Genomic DNA, 15,062 nt, shown 5'->3' with positions numbered 1-15,062 from the left:
CTCTTTGGCCACTCAGAATAGCCAAATGGCATTGAACACACCTCCAGGTCTTTAGTTTACTCAAGTTAGGGAATAAGACCTGGTACTTAAGACACGCAAAATACAGCCCTATTACTCCAGTCCCCAAGTTTCAAACTTGACACAGCAATAACTTTAGACATTGCGTTTTATGCGCAATGTAAGGCTTTAAACAGCCTTAACTCTGTTTCCCAGCATGCTACAGGTCTCAAAGTTTGTGGGTGGTCTTACTATTATGTTACAGCTGTAACATATTATGCCCCATCCACACTGTCTTCCTATTGGCTGGGCCATAACTCCAGATAATCTCTAAACATGCTACAGGTCTCAAACTTGGTGGGTCGTCCCACAGACCCCCAATTTCATAAGAAAATTACCACTTCCGAAACATTTGTAGACACAATTATAAATGTTTAATTCCAGGTTAATAACATGTCATTAAACATGTGCTTAATGATGGTATGGACATTTTCTATATAACTGCTTCTATCTCATGTATACATACTTTACAAGGCATAACAAGTCCTTACTTTAGATGGGCTCTACTAGTATCTACTGTACCTTTAAAAAATCACGAGTTTGGGCATACATTTTTTACATACAAGGATTTGTATTTTTGCAGTTCATCTGTGCAAAGTTTAGATTGATAAAAACAATATTGACATACATTTTAGACAATAATTGAGCCATGCAATGGCTAGTACTTCACTAAATAAGAAAAGTGATATAGCTTAAGTATTTATCAGATGTATTAATAGAGGACATTATTGATGCATTATAACAGTCTTAATGGTAAACTAAAGTAGCTATTTATTTTTTTAAACATATGTTTATTCATTTTCTTTATATTACACATAAGTATTTTCAACAATTGACATATATTTTTCCCCCCCACATCCCTCTGGCAGCACAAATACAAACAAAATCTTATCACGAAATGAATTGACAATAATAAATACAAAACAAAAATAAATAAATAATGACAAAACGAAAAATAAAACGAAAAACGAAAATAAAACACATTACATACAGTTAAAGAAAACAGATTCACAATGTCCATCACAGTTCCCTACCCCCACCCCCCAGCTAAAGTAGCTATTAGATATGTATTAATAGAGGGCATTACTGATGCATTATTATTATTATTAACAGTATTTTGCGTGATATTTTTGACATTGACATATACAAGAAAACATTTGTTCAGCATAAATTTAACAATGAGTTGTGACCTCCATGTTTAACACTTTCCATCATCCCAGTTTTTCCCTGGCACCCCCCCCCCCCCCCGACCCACAGACACACCAATTTAGGCATTTGACAGACGCTCTTAATCCAGAGCAATTTAGAGTAAGCAAGAACACATGGTAATACATCAAATTACATAATAGTCATCAAGAATCATGCGCAAGCTAAGAACTTAACATCCCTCTGACAGTGGAATATCTATAATGAAACTATGTGTATACACTGTAGAGTGCTATGTCTACATAAACTGATATCTAAAAGTTGAGCCTTTGCATACGCCTGTAAGGTTGTCGAGGCTAGGGCACGTGCACACACACACATGCATGCATGCATGCGCGCGCGCGCGCGCGCGCGCGCACACACACACACACACACACACACTTGTCACCCGTTGGTGAGATGATACTCACTGTGACTTTAAGGCTGAGTAATTGTGACTGTGCCTGTCTTAGGTTGTCCCGGGGTGTTTTACCCATGTGGGATCTTACCCGTCATTGGCTAACCAGCCTGCCATACTCGCCTACTTCTGGCTCCAAACGTGGAATGTAATTATCCAGTGCTCCCCAGTGTCCAGGATCTTATGCAAAGTAAATGAAACGCAGTAAGTCGTCAGCCCAGATAAGCGTTCAGCAGGTAGCAGTAGTGCAGGAACTGTGAGACGTGGTGCAGGATTGACTGGCATTCTCTGGAAATGTGAAGCTTTTCATAGTGTGGTTGATACCTCCTGTAAAAACACACACACACGAGCACACATGTATCACTAATACATATGAATTGTGCATTGTTGCAAATTGAGTAGTGAATGCTTAATCGTATTATGTAGATTGTAATACATTTTAATATACAATTAACTTACATATAACAGGTAGGGTATCTATGGAAGGGTGGATGGGCTGTCTGTGGTGTGTTCTTGTTTGTGGGAGGGGTGGGGTATCCTCCTTCCATCTGTTGCTCCTCTCAAACCAAGAGTTGTAGTGTTGTTTGCAGATAGCTGTAAATAGCATTTGGTTAGTTACAAAATAAGCATTGGATGCTTACTCACATTACAAGGATTACAATACATTATATTTGGCATGCCATGGAAACAACTTACTTGTAATGTTGCAGCTATGGAATCGGGGGCTGCAGGATGGATGGGCTGCGACTGCCACATCCAGTGGTTGGGTATTGTTATGGGGGGGGGGGGGGGTCCTATTTCTGTCTCTTGGAAACCAAGTGTTGTGGTTTTGTTGTGGGGTCCTATGTCCATCCCTCTTTCTTTCTCAGCTTCAAAGAGGCTGGGGCAGCCAAGGCAGGTGGTGGAGCTTGGCTGCATGGAGGACCCCCCCCCCTATTATATGAACTAGAATTTCGCGGGCCTTCGGCCCGCTCATCCTAGCGGCGCGCAGCGCAAATTGGAGGAAGGAAATTGTGAGAGGTAGACAAAGTCACAACATTTAAAATGTTGGTCTCAGTGTATTTTTTATGGAGTCTGAGTGTATTTGTAGGAAAGAATTGTCATGGCTGGTTCTTGCCTTGACAAACATTCGGAGCAGGAGACGTGCGAAAGATGAACAATATATGATTTATTAAATAATAGGCCTATATAAGGAACTAAAAAGAACTGCAGTACTTAACATAACAAATTATATGGAATGTGTAGTCAGTGAGTCAGTGGTGTAGGTGTAGTGTATGGATGTGTGATACATGGTGTGGTGCATGTGTGGATGGAAAGAACAATCAAACATAAAGGAACGGAGGCATGGAGGCTAATGAAGGGAGTGGAGGCAGCAGGTGTGGCTCCTCTGGATCTCTCTTCTCAACTGGGATGAGTGTGGTATTTATGGCCTCTGGGAGACACCAGGCCCAGGTGCTCTCCCATCAGCCATCGGGCCAATGCCCTACCCAGGCTCACCTACAGGATGAAAGTTAGGCAATAGGCAGGCACATCCACTACTCAGTATGTGTGTGGGGTATCACACTCCCCCCCCCCCCCCTTAAAGTCGTGGTCCCAATAGGAACCATGACTGTCCATTTATCCTACATACATTTACTATACATCAAATGAATTAACATGTTACATTTTACAATTAAGTGCACTATATTCATCAAATGTATACCTACGGTTAATTAACGAAAATGTCCCACTAATCAAAAGATTTTACATTTTACAATGAAGTGCACTATATCATTTTTAACATGTTGTTAAAGGAACAATTATATTGGGCAGCTGATCCAGAGGAGGGCGTGGAGGAGTGGGGTGATGTGGAAGGGGTGTTTCTGGTTCCAGAGATTGTCATGGTTGAGCTTGTAGAAAAGGAGACAGAAAAGTTTGTCAGTAGAGCCTGCATAATGGGAGAAACATGTCCACCAGGGCAGACGTGAAACAAAGGATAGTGATTTGTTTGATCATAATCATGTTCAGGTTAGCATCAGTTTTATATTATTCAGAAATGACATGTGTAGAAATGACATATGTAGCAATGCAACAGCCTTACGTGAATGGGGATTGTAGGGCCAGGAAGCACAGCGCGAAGCAAGGCTTGAAAAACCACATTGGTAGTATGATGTTCCGGCTGTCTTTCTTTCTGCTTTATGGCATAGGTGAGAGCTTCTGTGGGAGCAAAGGTTGACAAAGTCAAAACATGTAAAATGTTGGTCTCAGTGTATTTTTAATGGAGTCTGAGTGTATTTGTAGGAAAGAATGTTAATGTTAACAGTGAACGCAGTTGTTGTGGAAAGGCCAACTTAGTAAAGGAACACTTATATTGGCCAGCTGATCCAGAGGAGGGCGTGGAGGAGTGGGGTGATGTGGAAGGGGTGTTTCTGGTTCCAGAGATTGTCATGGTTGAGCCTGTAGAAAAGGAGACACAGATAAGGGATGACTCAAGCACAAAATGTGAGTGTTAATGTTAACAGTGAATAGTAGAAGAAGCTGCAGTTTTGGTCAGTAGAGCCTGCATAATGGGAGAAACATGTCCACCAGGGCAGACGTGAAACAAAGGATAGTGATTTGTTTGATCCTAATGATCTTCAGGTTAGCAGCAGTTTTATATTATTCAGAAATGACATGTGTAGAAATGACATATGTAGCAATGCAACAGCCTTACCTCAATGGGGATTGTAGGGCCAGGAAGCACAGCGCGAAGCAAGGCTTGAAAAACCACATTGGTAGTATGATGTTCTGGCTGTCCTTCTTTCTGCTTTATGGCATACGTGAGAGTTTCTGGGTTACCCGTCCTTGAGCTGGCAACATAAAGCTGTCCGTGAGTGAAGACAGGGGACGAAAGCCAGACCCCCACTCTTGTAAGTGTGTGTCCTTGGGATTTGTTGATGGTGGTGGCAAAAGCGGTGCGGACTGGAAACTGCCGTCTGGCCCACACAAAGTAGGAATGTTAATGTTGAGGATCAGCAATGAACTTGATTCTAGGGATCAGGACTTCCTTTTGTGTGGCTGCAATTTTGCATAGCAGCAGTTTGTAATCAACATGTTAAATTGTACAATTAAGTGCACTATATTCATCAAATGTATACCTGAGGTTAATTAACGAAACTGTTCTACTAACCAAAATATTTTACATTTTACAATCAAGTGCACTATGTCATTTTTAACATGTTAGATACACTACTACAATAGTTCAAAGTGTAAAACACCCTTAGAGCCCTGGCCTTGCAACACCTGGACCCTCCTCCCCCCCCAACAGTGAACACAGTTGTTGTGGAAAGGCCAACTTAGTAAAGGAACAATTATATTGGGCAGCTGATCCAGAGGAGGGCGTGGAGGAGTGGGGTGATGTGGAAGGGGTGTTTCTGGTTCCAGAGATTGTCATGGTTGAGCCTGTAGAAAAGGAGACACAGAAAAGTTTTGGTCAGTAGAGCCTGCATAATGGGAGAAACATGTCCACCAGGGCAGACGTGAAACAAAGGATAGTGATTTGTTTGATCATAATGATCTTCAGGTTAGCAGCAGTTTTATATTATGTGTAGAAATGACATATGTAGCAATGCAACAGCCTTACCTCAATGGGGATTGTAGGGCCAGGAAGCACAGCGCGAAGCAAGGCTTGAAAAACCACATTGGTAGTATGATGTTCTGGCTGTCCTTCTTTTTGCTTTATGGCATAGGTGAGAGCTTCTGGGTTACCCGTCCTTGAGCTGGCAACATAAAGCTGTCCGTGAGTGAAGACAGGGGACGAAAGCCAGACCCCCACTCTTGTAAGTGTCTGTCCTTGGGATTTGTTGATGGTGGTGGCAAAAACGGTGCGGACTGGAAACTGCCGTCTGGCCCACTCAAAGTAGGAATGTTGAGTATCAGAAATGAACTTGATTCTAGGGATCAGGACTTCCTTTTGTGTGGCTGCAATTTTGCACAGCAGCAGTTTGTTGTTGAGGGTTCTCAGGAAAAACAGTTTGGTGCCATTGCAGAGTCTGAAGTGTGATTTATAGACAATTAAAGGAGTTCAGTGTAAACAATGTTGTCAGTTTTGCCCTCATCATTATTGTCTATTAAAACTTTGACAGCACTGGCTTTCTTTCCCCTAGAGAAGGCTGTGTACAGTTGGCCATGTGCGAACACAGGCTGAGGCAAGTAGATGCCAACTCTGTCATTTTCCTGGCCCTGACCTTTATTTATGGTAACGGCGAAAGCTAACCTGACAGGGAATTGTCGTCTGATGAAGGTAAAGGGAAACTCCTCACCTCTGTCATAGTGCGGGATCCTTGGAAGGAAGATTCTTTCACCTCTGTTTGTCCCTAGTGCAATTTCACACTCAAGTACTTTGTCCATCATCTGCACCAGCACCATTCTGGTGCCGTTCTTGAGAGTGCGGTCGCGACCTGATTGCAAGTTTCTTAGTAGCATGACAGGAGCTCCTAGTTTGAGCTTCAGGTTATGGTCAGGGATTCCAGAGGGTGTTAGTGAGTTGAGGAATTCTATAGGCAGAGAATCCTTGTAGTTGTCCTCTTTAACTGAGTCAGCTGAAAAGTAGATTTTCTCTTGTCCAGGGAACTCAGCTAAGCACCTGTTGTTGATTTCGCGTATGTCCTTGTTTAATGGAGTGTATACAGTGCCTTTAAGAAGGTTGTCTTTGTGGACACAGCCATTGTGCAGGTCAGGAAAGGTGTTTGAAATGAGAGTATCCATATCCTTTACCAAGTGCTGTGGTGGAATGTGGACTTGAATGGCAGTATCTCCATGTGTGATTTTGTCTTCCCCCAAGTCCAGGAGGTAGTTGGCAAACTCCCTCTCAGCTATGTCAGTCCTCATGTTGAAGTGTAGTTTGTGTTCTTTCATGAGAGGATAGAGTGGAGACATTTGGATGCAAGCTCTAACAATTTGGGCTCTGCTTGCTCTCTTGATAACGGGGAGTGTCTGCCTAGGGTCTCCACCTAACAGGACAGTTTTGCCACCCCAAGGTTGGTCAGAATGCATCAGGTCCCTCAGTGTTCTTTCCACGCACTCTACATTGAAGCGGTTAACACTGAAGATCTCGTCCCAAATGATTATGCTGCTTTCTTTGATTAGCTTAGCCAGGGAGGACTCAGCTTTTATGGCACAGACGGAGTCTTCAAAGATAGGGATTGGTATTTTAAATCTTGAATGAGCTGTCCTGCCACCCTCAAGGTTCTGAGCAGCTAAGCCTGTGCTGCCAACACACAGCACAATGCCATTCTGTGCTCTAATGTTGGCTGCAATGACCTTAAATGTAAAGGTTTTGCCATAGCCTGCTGGGGAGTTGAGAATGAATTGTCTTGTGATGGTGTCCTCTTTTGGTGCATTCACTGCCTGATAAACCGCCTGGCAGAGTGCCATCTGTTCCACATTCAGTAGAGGACTAAGCAGCTGTACAATTTCTTCTTGTTCTGTGTTGTTGAATCTTTCTGATGTGAAAATTTGTGTCAGCTTTTCCTGCTCAGTTAGTGGTGTTGGCTGTGGCATGTCCGTGTAGTTGGATAGACGATTTCCCATTTGTGAGAGCTCATCATCCAGTGCAAGTAGTACCTGGTTGTGGATAAATGCCTTGTCTACTGCATCTGTAGGGCACATCTGTGCAGTGGCTTCTGCATGGAGGAAGTCATCACTGAGCTTTTCGAAGAATTCTTCAAAGAGGTGTTTGGGCTGTGATGGGTGACAGTATTGGAGGATGATAGCAAAGGTTTCTCTGAGTTTTCTTGAGGATGCATAACTTGAGACTTCATGCATGGCAGTGATCCATTCTCCATCGTCCTCCAGCAAGCCCATGGCTCGTGCTGTGTCTTTGAAAGTTGTGTAGTGGTTGCCCTCATACACTTTAAGGTCGTCATAGCTTGTTGGTCCCCTGATATGAGCCAGGAGCATTTTTAAGTAGAATCTTTCTCCCTGGAGTACTGATACATTGGACATCCTTCCTATTGTCGTTGGAGTGTGCGTGTGCGTGGATGTTGGAGATCTTTCCTTCCACATGTGGCTGTTTGAATTCCAAGTGTAGTGTTCTGGGATGTCCATGTACAGATGTTGCCTTGCGTGATGGTCACTGACATTTAGCTGGAAGAAGGCCAGTAATGTAGTGGGTTTGGCTGCTGTCAGGGCCTCCTGTGCATGGCCTTCTGTGAAGATGACATTTTGTTGGCCTTCTGTGTGGATAGCGAGACTGAAGACAGCAGGGACTCTGTGCTGGATTTTGTACTCCATTGTTCTCCAGTGTGCGTCATGAGCATCAATTGTCCTGGCATTGATGAATCTGGAAATCTCATCCTTATCTTCAATGGTGACAGTGCCAACATCAACTCCCTTATGGATGTACTTGTAGAGGTACTTGATGGTGTGAAAGGAGCCGACAAATTCAACATTAATGTGGCACTTGTACTTCAGAAGGACCCAGGGGTTGTAAGGCACGACCCATCTGCTGTCGAAGGTAAAGCCGTGCTTGCTAGCAGTGTGACCGTTGATGGGTCTTCTGTACTCTGGGTAGCCATGGCCATTGTGAGGTAGGCGAGTTTCATCACAGTATGCTTTAGGGAATTTCTTGGTACAGATGCCATTGACCATGCAGGGGCTGTTGGGGTTGACTGTTCCACAGGGTCCATGCAGCATTGTTTGAGACACCAGCTCATACAGCTGTGGCTCTGTCTGTGGGTTGGGTATGTCTGCCCTAATGATGTGATCGATGTCATCAACACTCAAGGTCTCATGTAGGAGTAGGAGGATGTGAGCGTGTTTCAGTCCTCTCAACTGTCCCTCAATGGTGTGTACTCTAGCCTTCATGTTCCCAAAGACACCCAACTTAATGTCTTTGAGGAGGTTATCCAAGAACCATTTGAAAACTTTGTTAACAATGTCTGGTCTGTCATTGGGCTGCTGTCCTGGAAAGAGGTTTTGCAGAACACCGTCACTCCGTGGGTTTGCAGTCATGGTGATGAATAAGTCAAAGTTCTTGTATCTGGCTGCTATTGCAAGGGCATCAAGATAGTGCTTGTACAGGTATCTGGGGCTCCCAGTGTGGCTAGCTGGAAGAATGATGCGTTGACCAATGTGGGCAGCCTCAGTCTGTCCTGGCTGGGTTTGTTGAGTAGCCAGGATGTCAGACAGACCTGAATACTGATGTACCCTGTATTTGTCTTGCAGTTCCTTCCTCCTGTAGAAGATCATCCGGCAGCTTTCTATCTTGCTGTACTGATCGCAAAAGTACTCTTGGCCAAGTCTCCCCGACCTCAGTAGAGTGTTGAAGGAGGTAGTTCTGGGATGCATGTGGAATCGGAAGAATTCTTGAAGGCTGACTTTTTGTGTGGTTGAAGTTGCATGAACTTTCATAATGTGATTATCAATGCTGTAGCCGGCATCTCCATGTGGCAAGATTATGGGATAGGCGGTTGGATCATACATAGGATGGAGTGCATTGATTCGTGTTGTTTGTCTCTGATTAGGTGCATTAGCTGCAGTTCTGTAGAGTACAACATCCCTCGGCTGTGTTTGTTCCCCGGGTGCCAGAATAACCACATTAGTCACATCTGGATTAAGATGACGTTTGTGTGCTCCCTGTGAGCTTTTGGCCTTGAACACAATGGTGAAGTCCTCACTTGGGTTGAGGTTGAACATTTCCGCTCCGCTCTTAAAGGACCTGACTAAAGGATTAACTGTTTTCAGGGCATCCTGAATCAAGGTCAAAGTGTCTTCCCTAACTCCATCTCCCCTTGCGTGATGAAGGCGGTTCTTAATTTCATTGTCTTGGTCATAGACAAAGATTTGTGAGTATTTGGGTTTGTGTGTGTTGTCAGGAAAGACTGCTGAGGGAGTGAGGTGGTACATCTGGCCACTCATCTTGAATGGTTGTGGGCCACGTCCTCTGAAGTTCATTTTCGTGCCAGACACAGACTTAGAAGCCATAGAAACCAAGCCATTGTACTGTCTGATGTTGTCAAAGAACTCCCTTGACTGTGGTGACGTTCTGGCAAACAGAGATGTTAGTGCAGGAGGTGGGTCCATGAATGGTTTGAGTTGAATTTGGCCATAACGGCAACAGGCACTGAAGGTTTTTTTTCCAACAGGACCTTTTGACGTCTCCCAGGGGAACATGAGAGCATGGCATGAAATGCAGACCGAGTCCATCCTAGGTGTCTGTAATGGATTGCTGTGTGTAAGTAGTTGAGGTGGTGTCCAGGCTTTTCGGAAGTGTGTTGTCTTTTGTCTGGTCATGCGTGATTGTGGTTCTGTGAAGGTAGATAGGAGAGTATTAATGAGTTATTAGAAGTGATGAGAGTTGTGAAATGTATGCATGTTAGGTCATGGAGTGAATGGTTATCAGCAAAAGTGCAGTACAGGGGTAATGGGAGAAGATGAGTAGTTAGTTACCTGTGGCCAGAGGCGTTTCCAATGAGCGGGTGTGTGTCGTTGTGTGGTGGCTGGCCTCATGATGCTGAGCTGTAAAGGTAGTGGTGAAATGTAAATATTGTGTTGTTAGAAGTAATGATAAACTGCAAGTGTAGGTCATCAATGGAAGAAGTGTTATTTAATGATGGTGTTGTTGCATTAAAGTGACACACACACACACACACACACACACACACACACACACGTATGTTGATAAAATGGAGAATAGGAAAGTGCATGCAAGCACAGAAAGATAACAATGCACGGGCTTGAAAACTATTAAACACAGACAGAAGTTGTCAGAAGCACACACATGCAACATGTTATGAACGTGTGATTACCTGTTTCTGGTGCTGTTGCGTGAGTGGAACGCTTCCGTTTGGCGTTGCGTGTATCTGCTGAAAGTGATGTGCGTTTTTTTCGTGGTCTGATGTGTGTTTCTGGGGGTGATGTGGTAGTTGTCCTGTCCTCATGGCTGGGAGCTGAGATGGTAGGGGAGAAACGTAAATTGTATGTAGTTATGAGAGCTAATGTTATCATCTGTGGTGCAATAGTTATGTAATAATGCTGCTGTGCATTAATGCAGTCAATTTAAATATTTGTGAAGTTGGTAAAGCACACACATGCAACATGTTATGAACGTGTGATTACCTGTTTCTGGTGCTGTTGCGTGAGTGGAACGCTTCCGTTTGGCGTTGCGTGTATCTGCTGAAAGTGATGTGCGTTTTCTTTGTGGTCTGATGTGTGTTTCTGGGGGTGATGTGGTAGTTGTCCTGTCCTCATGGCTGGGAGCTGAGATGGTAGGGGAGAAACGTAAATTGTATGTTGTTATGATAGCTAATGTTATCATCTGTGGTGCAATAGTTATGTAATAATGCTGCTGTTGCATTAATGCAGTCAATGTAAATATTTGTGAAGTTGGTACTACCATGTGGGTAATGATATTAGTGTGTAGTTACCTGTGGCCAGAGGCGTTTCCAATGAACAGGTATGTGTCCGTGTTTGGTGGCTGTCGTCATGCTGCTGTGCTGAGATGGTAGATGAAAAATGTAGATATTGGGTATGAGAAGTAATGATAAACTGTATGTCAGTAAAATGTGTTATTGCAGAATGTCAGTAGTGCATACATAATGTAACATAGATGTGTACACACACACACACACACGCGCACACTGAGCAGGGGGGAGGTGTCACTCTCTGTGTGTCACACGCACACACAGAGCAATGCAATGGGCTGTATAGGAATGAGAAAGCAATAAGCATACATTGACATTGGCAAAGCTGAAGGTGAAATAATGGCATCCCCATGCATCAAATGTCTGTTGTGTAGAAATTCTGAATGTCCATGTAATCTGTGTTTCTGTGGTAAGGCTGCTCCAATTAATTGATGAGTCGTTATGGAGTTGCTGAGTGATTGGCAACTAATGTAGTGATAGATTAATTGAATGGGCCTGAATATATCTGTGTAGGCTGCAACAATGATTTCATAAAGCGTAGTTTAAAATAGTTTTGAACAGGCAACTAATGTAGTGATAGATTAATTGAATGGGCCTGAATAGATAGATAGATAGATTTCTTGATTTTTGTGTCATGCACCAAAGGCGTCCAGCCCACATGGGCTTACAGGACACACCATGTCATTGCATTCAATATTGCATTGTGTACAATAAACAGATATGTTTTGTTGATATTCCCTTTTTTTTTTGTTACACAAACAAAACATTCTGCCTTATTTCCCACGCCCTGCATAAAAAGTCTGGCAAAGCAAAAGTACCTTTCCTAAAATAAAATTCCAGTTTTTCATAGTCCTCCAACCAGAAAAAGTCTGCAAATGTGTTAATGCTTCATATAATGGGCAGTAAAACAAAAGATGATAGATTGAACAGGCAACTAATGTAGTGATAGATTAATTGAATGGGCCTGAATAGATCTGTGTAGGCTGCAACAATTGGCGTGCTTTGTGTGAATGGCTGTGGTGAGGTGAGGTTCACTGTAACTTTTTAGACATTCCACAGCGCCAGCGCCATGGGGGAGGGAGGAGGGGCACACACACACACACACACACACACTGGGGCCAGCGTGTAGGCATAGTGTACTGTAGTAAATATAGGCGACTAATAATGTGCATGGAATGGATAGTGCATGAGTGTGCCGGTTCAGCGCACAGGCGCAATTGCGATGTATGGATAAATGAAATTATTAAGCACGCAACATTGAGAAGCATGCAACATGCTGTGTGATTACCTGTTTCGGTTCGCGACACACACACACACACACACACACACACACACACACACACACACACACACACACACAGGGCGATGTATGGATAAATCAAACGAACGATTAAGCAAGAAACATTGAGAAGGATGCAACATGTTCAGCGCACAGGCGCAATTGCGATGTATGGATAAATGAAATTATTAAGCACACAACATTGAGAAGCATGCAACATGCTGTGTGATTACCTGTTTCGGTTCGCGACACACACACACACACACACACACACACACACACACACACAGGGCGATGTATGGATAAATCAAACGAACGATTAAGCAAGAAACATTGAGAAGGATGCAACATGCTGTGTGATTTACCTGTTTGGGTTTGTGTTGCGCGACTGGCTCGCAAAAGTTTGGAGGCACGCGTGTATTTAGAAAGTGCGCTGCGTTTTCTTCGTGGCATATTGTGTTTGTGGGGGGGTGATGGCAGAGTATATTCCAGTCCAGTTGGCGGTGGCAAGCATGAGTCGTTGTTGTTTGTGTCTTTGTTGTTGGTGGAGTGAGTACGCCTACAGTGCAGTCAGAGAGTAGTTCACAGGTCACACACAGGAGCAGTGAAAGGGGGAGGGGACTTGGGATGGCAGTGTAGAGTAGGCACGACATTGAGGGGTAGAAACCATCCCGGTCGCGTGGTTCATCTAACGCGTGTGTCACTGTGAAGGACTGGCCCCATTAAGTGAACGTAGTTGGCGTAGTAGACGCCAACATGACGATTCTGACGTAGGCTGTTGAGGTTGAGCAAGAATAGCGTGTTTCAGAAAAGTAATATTTAAGCAGTAAATAAGGCATTTTTGGCGAATGCTATGTAGTCTATGTCTTTTGTGGGAGTGTGCAGGTTTTATTTTGCATAGAGAGATGTGTGGTGGAAGTGTGGCTTGGTCGGAGATAGAGCACGAATGAGCGGCCAGGTGCTCATGCACCCCTTTCTATTAGGGTAGCAGGATTAGTTGTATTACATTATGTTCTGTTAATCTATTCAAAAGCTTAATTGCGTTACTCTATTACTCTATATACTCTATTAAACATGTTTTTTCTAAACTAAATAAAAATATACAGTAATGTCTGAATAATATAATAATGATGAATTAGTTGTATTACATTATGTTCTGTTAATCTATGCTTAATTAAACTACATTGCATTATGTTTTGCTATATTAAACATTGTTTTTTCTAAACTACATAAAAATGTACAGTGATGTCTATTATGATTATATCGTGTTGAATTTGTTTAATTACATTATGTTCTGTTAATCTATGCTGAATTAAACTACTACATTACATTATGCTTTACTCTATTAAACAATAATTCAATATAGTGCAATGTTGTATATCAATAGTCTATTAAATGTGACTTTGTAAATCTACTTTATATCAGATGTTGGCTGTTTGTTTATTTGAAAAACAAGGCACAATAGCCTACAGATTATTCACCTGAAATAGCTTTAAATTGATTGGTCATAATGCCAACAGTAAATTGGTGGTCAGTAGCACATAATTTGACATATAAAATGAAAGACTTTAAAATATTGCACTGTAAGATTTCACAATACGGATTTAAGATTCCACAATACAAGTTGATATCGTTTGATAACTGTTACTCTACTGAGACACGTTAGAGGTTATTACACAGTATACAGGGTTGTGGTAACTGTGATAGGTTCGTAATACACCTGACTGGACACAATGCTGTGGTCGAGAGATGAAAATGTGGTCCAACAGTGTGTTCTTTTCAGTGGTCGCAGTTGTGATTAGCTGTGCATATCCTCTGGATTCAAACAGATCAAATATTGCATGCGTTCCACTGGACAGCAAATTTTCATTGAAGTCTGCACACACAATGATTGGGTGATGATCCATGATCTCTAAAGAGTCCAAGAGGCTTTTCAGGTTTGGGAGGAATTGATTAACACCGTAGTTTGGAGGTCTGTACACAGCAGCAATCAGTGCATTCACTGGGGCTTCAACTTTGACAACCACAAACTCCAGGTCAGTTACATTATGTATGTACGGCTTCTCACGGGCTTGAATGTTGTTTTTCACATATACAGCAACTCCACCCCCGTTACTGTTGGCCATGCAAGAATTGTTAGTGTAGGAAACGTTTCTGTTTCGCTTGAACATACTGTAGCCATCCAAATGGAGACTCTCAGCAACAAATGATCCATGCAGGTGAGTTTCCGTGAGACACAACACATCTGCTAGACCCAGCTCATGATGACTCTTTATGTCACTGATATGAGGTGCCAGTCCTTCTGTGTTGTGATGGATGATGGTGAGAGTGTCAGGCGTGTTCAGTGTTTGCGTGCTGTGAGCAAGTGGCATTATGTCCTCAAAGCTGAGTTGGGTCATGCTCTCGAGGCCTGCAGTGATTTCAGGGTTGGCATAGATTTTAGTCTCATCCATATCAATGATGTGCATTCCACTGAGAGAGGTTACTCTGCTGAGAGCTACGTAAGCCATACCGGGTTGAAAAATCTTTTTTAGGGACACTACAGCAGTAGAGGTTGTCATGCCTTGCACTTTGTGTATTGTACAGGCAAATGCGAGCTTCATGGGAAACTGTCTGCGTACTACGTGCTTCAGCTTTTCCTCTATCCTCTCGATGTACACAACATTATCAGGTCCTCCGCGTGTTTTATGACGGTGCCTCTGTCCTGCATTTGTATTGTCCAGCTCAAGCCCAAGCATCT

At 43.1% G+C, this 15,062-nt stretch overlaps 1 protein-coding gene across 1 annotated transcript; it reads right to left on the bottom strand.

The window, feature by feature from the left end:
• Positions 1–3,276: 3,276 nt before the first annotated feature.
• Positions 3,277–12,820, bottom strand: LOC308323031 (uncharacterized protein). Its single transcript, XM_080774619.1, has 9 exons — positions 12,688–12,820; positions 11,047–11,115; positions 10,739–10,879; positions 10,429–10,569; positions 10,070–10,138; positions 5,262–9,927; positions 4,353–5,080; positions 3,741–4,096; positions 3,277–3,549 (listed from the first exon to the last, which is right to left on the bottom strand). The coding sequence occupies exons 1-6, from the start codon at positions 12,773–12,775 to the stop codon at positions 5,693–5,695; spliced, it is 4,743 nt and encodes a 1,580-aa protein (XP_080630745.1). The 5' UTR covers positions 12,776–12,820; the 3' UTR covers positions 3,277–3,549; positions 3,741–4,096; positions 4,353–5,080; positions 5,262–5,692.
• Positions 12,821–15,062: the final 2,242 nt, after the last annotated feature.

This window comes from Protomyctophum bolini (genome assembly GCF_963924005.1).
Source record: "Protomyctophum bolini genome assembly, chromosome: 10".
NCBI lineage: Eukaryota > Metazoa > Chordata > Actinopteri > Myctophiformes > Myctophidae > Protomyctophum > Protomyctophum bolini.
The sequence above is the reverse complement of the archived record's forward strand: the minus strand, read 5'-3'. Positions and strand labels throughout refer to the sequence as shown.

Excerpts from the sequence above, each read along its gene's own strand:
- LOC308323031 (XM_080774619.1), bottom strand. The coding sequence starts at position 12,775 with ATGCCACGAAGAAAACGCAGCGCACTTTCTAAATACACGCGTGCCTCC. Across the intron at positions 10,139-10,428 it reads CGCAACAGCACCAGAAACAG|CTCAGCATCATGAGGCCAGC; the intron begins GTAATCACACGT and ends CTACCTTTACAG. Across the intron at positions 9,928-10,069 it reads GGAAACGCCTCTGGCCACAG|AACCACAATCACGCATGACC; the intron begins GTAACTAACTAC and ends CTACCTTCACAG.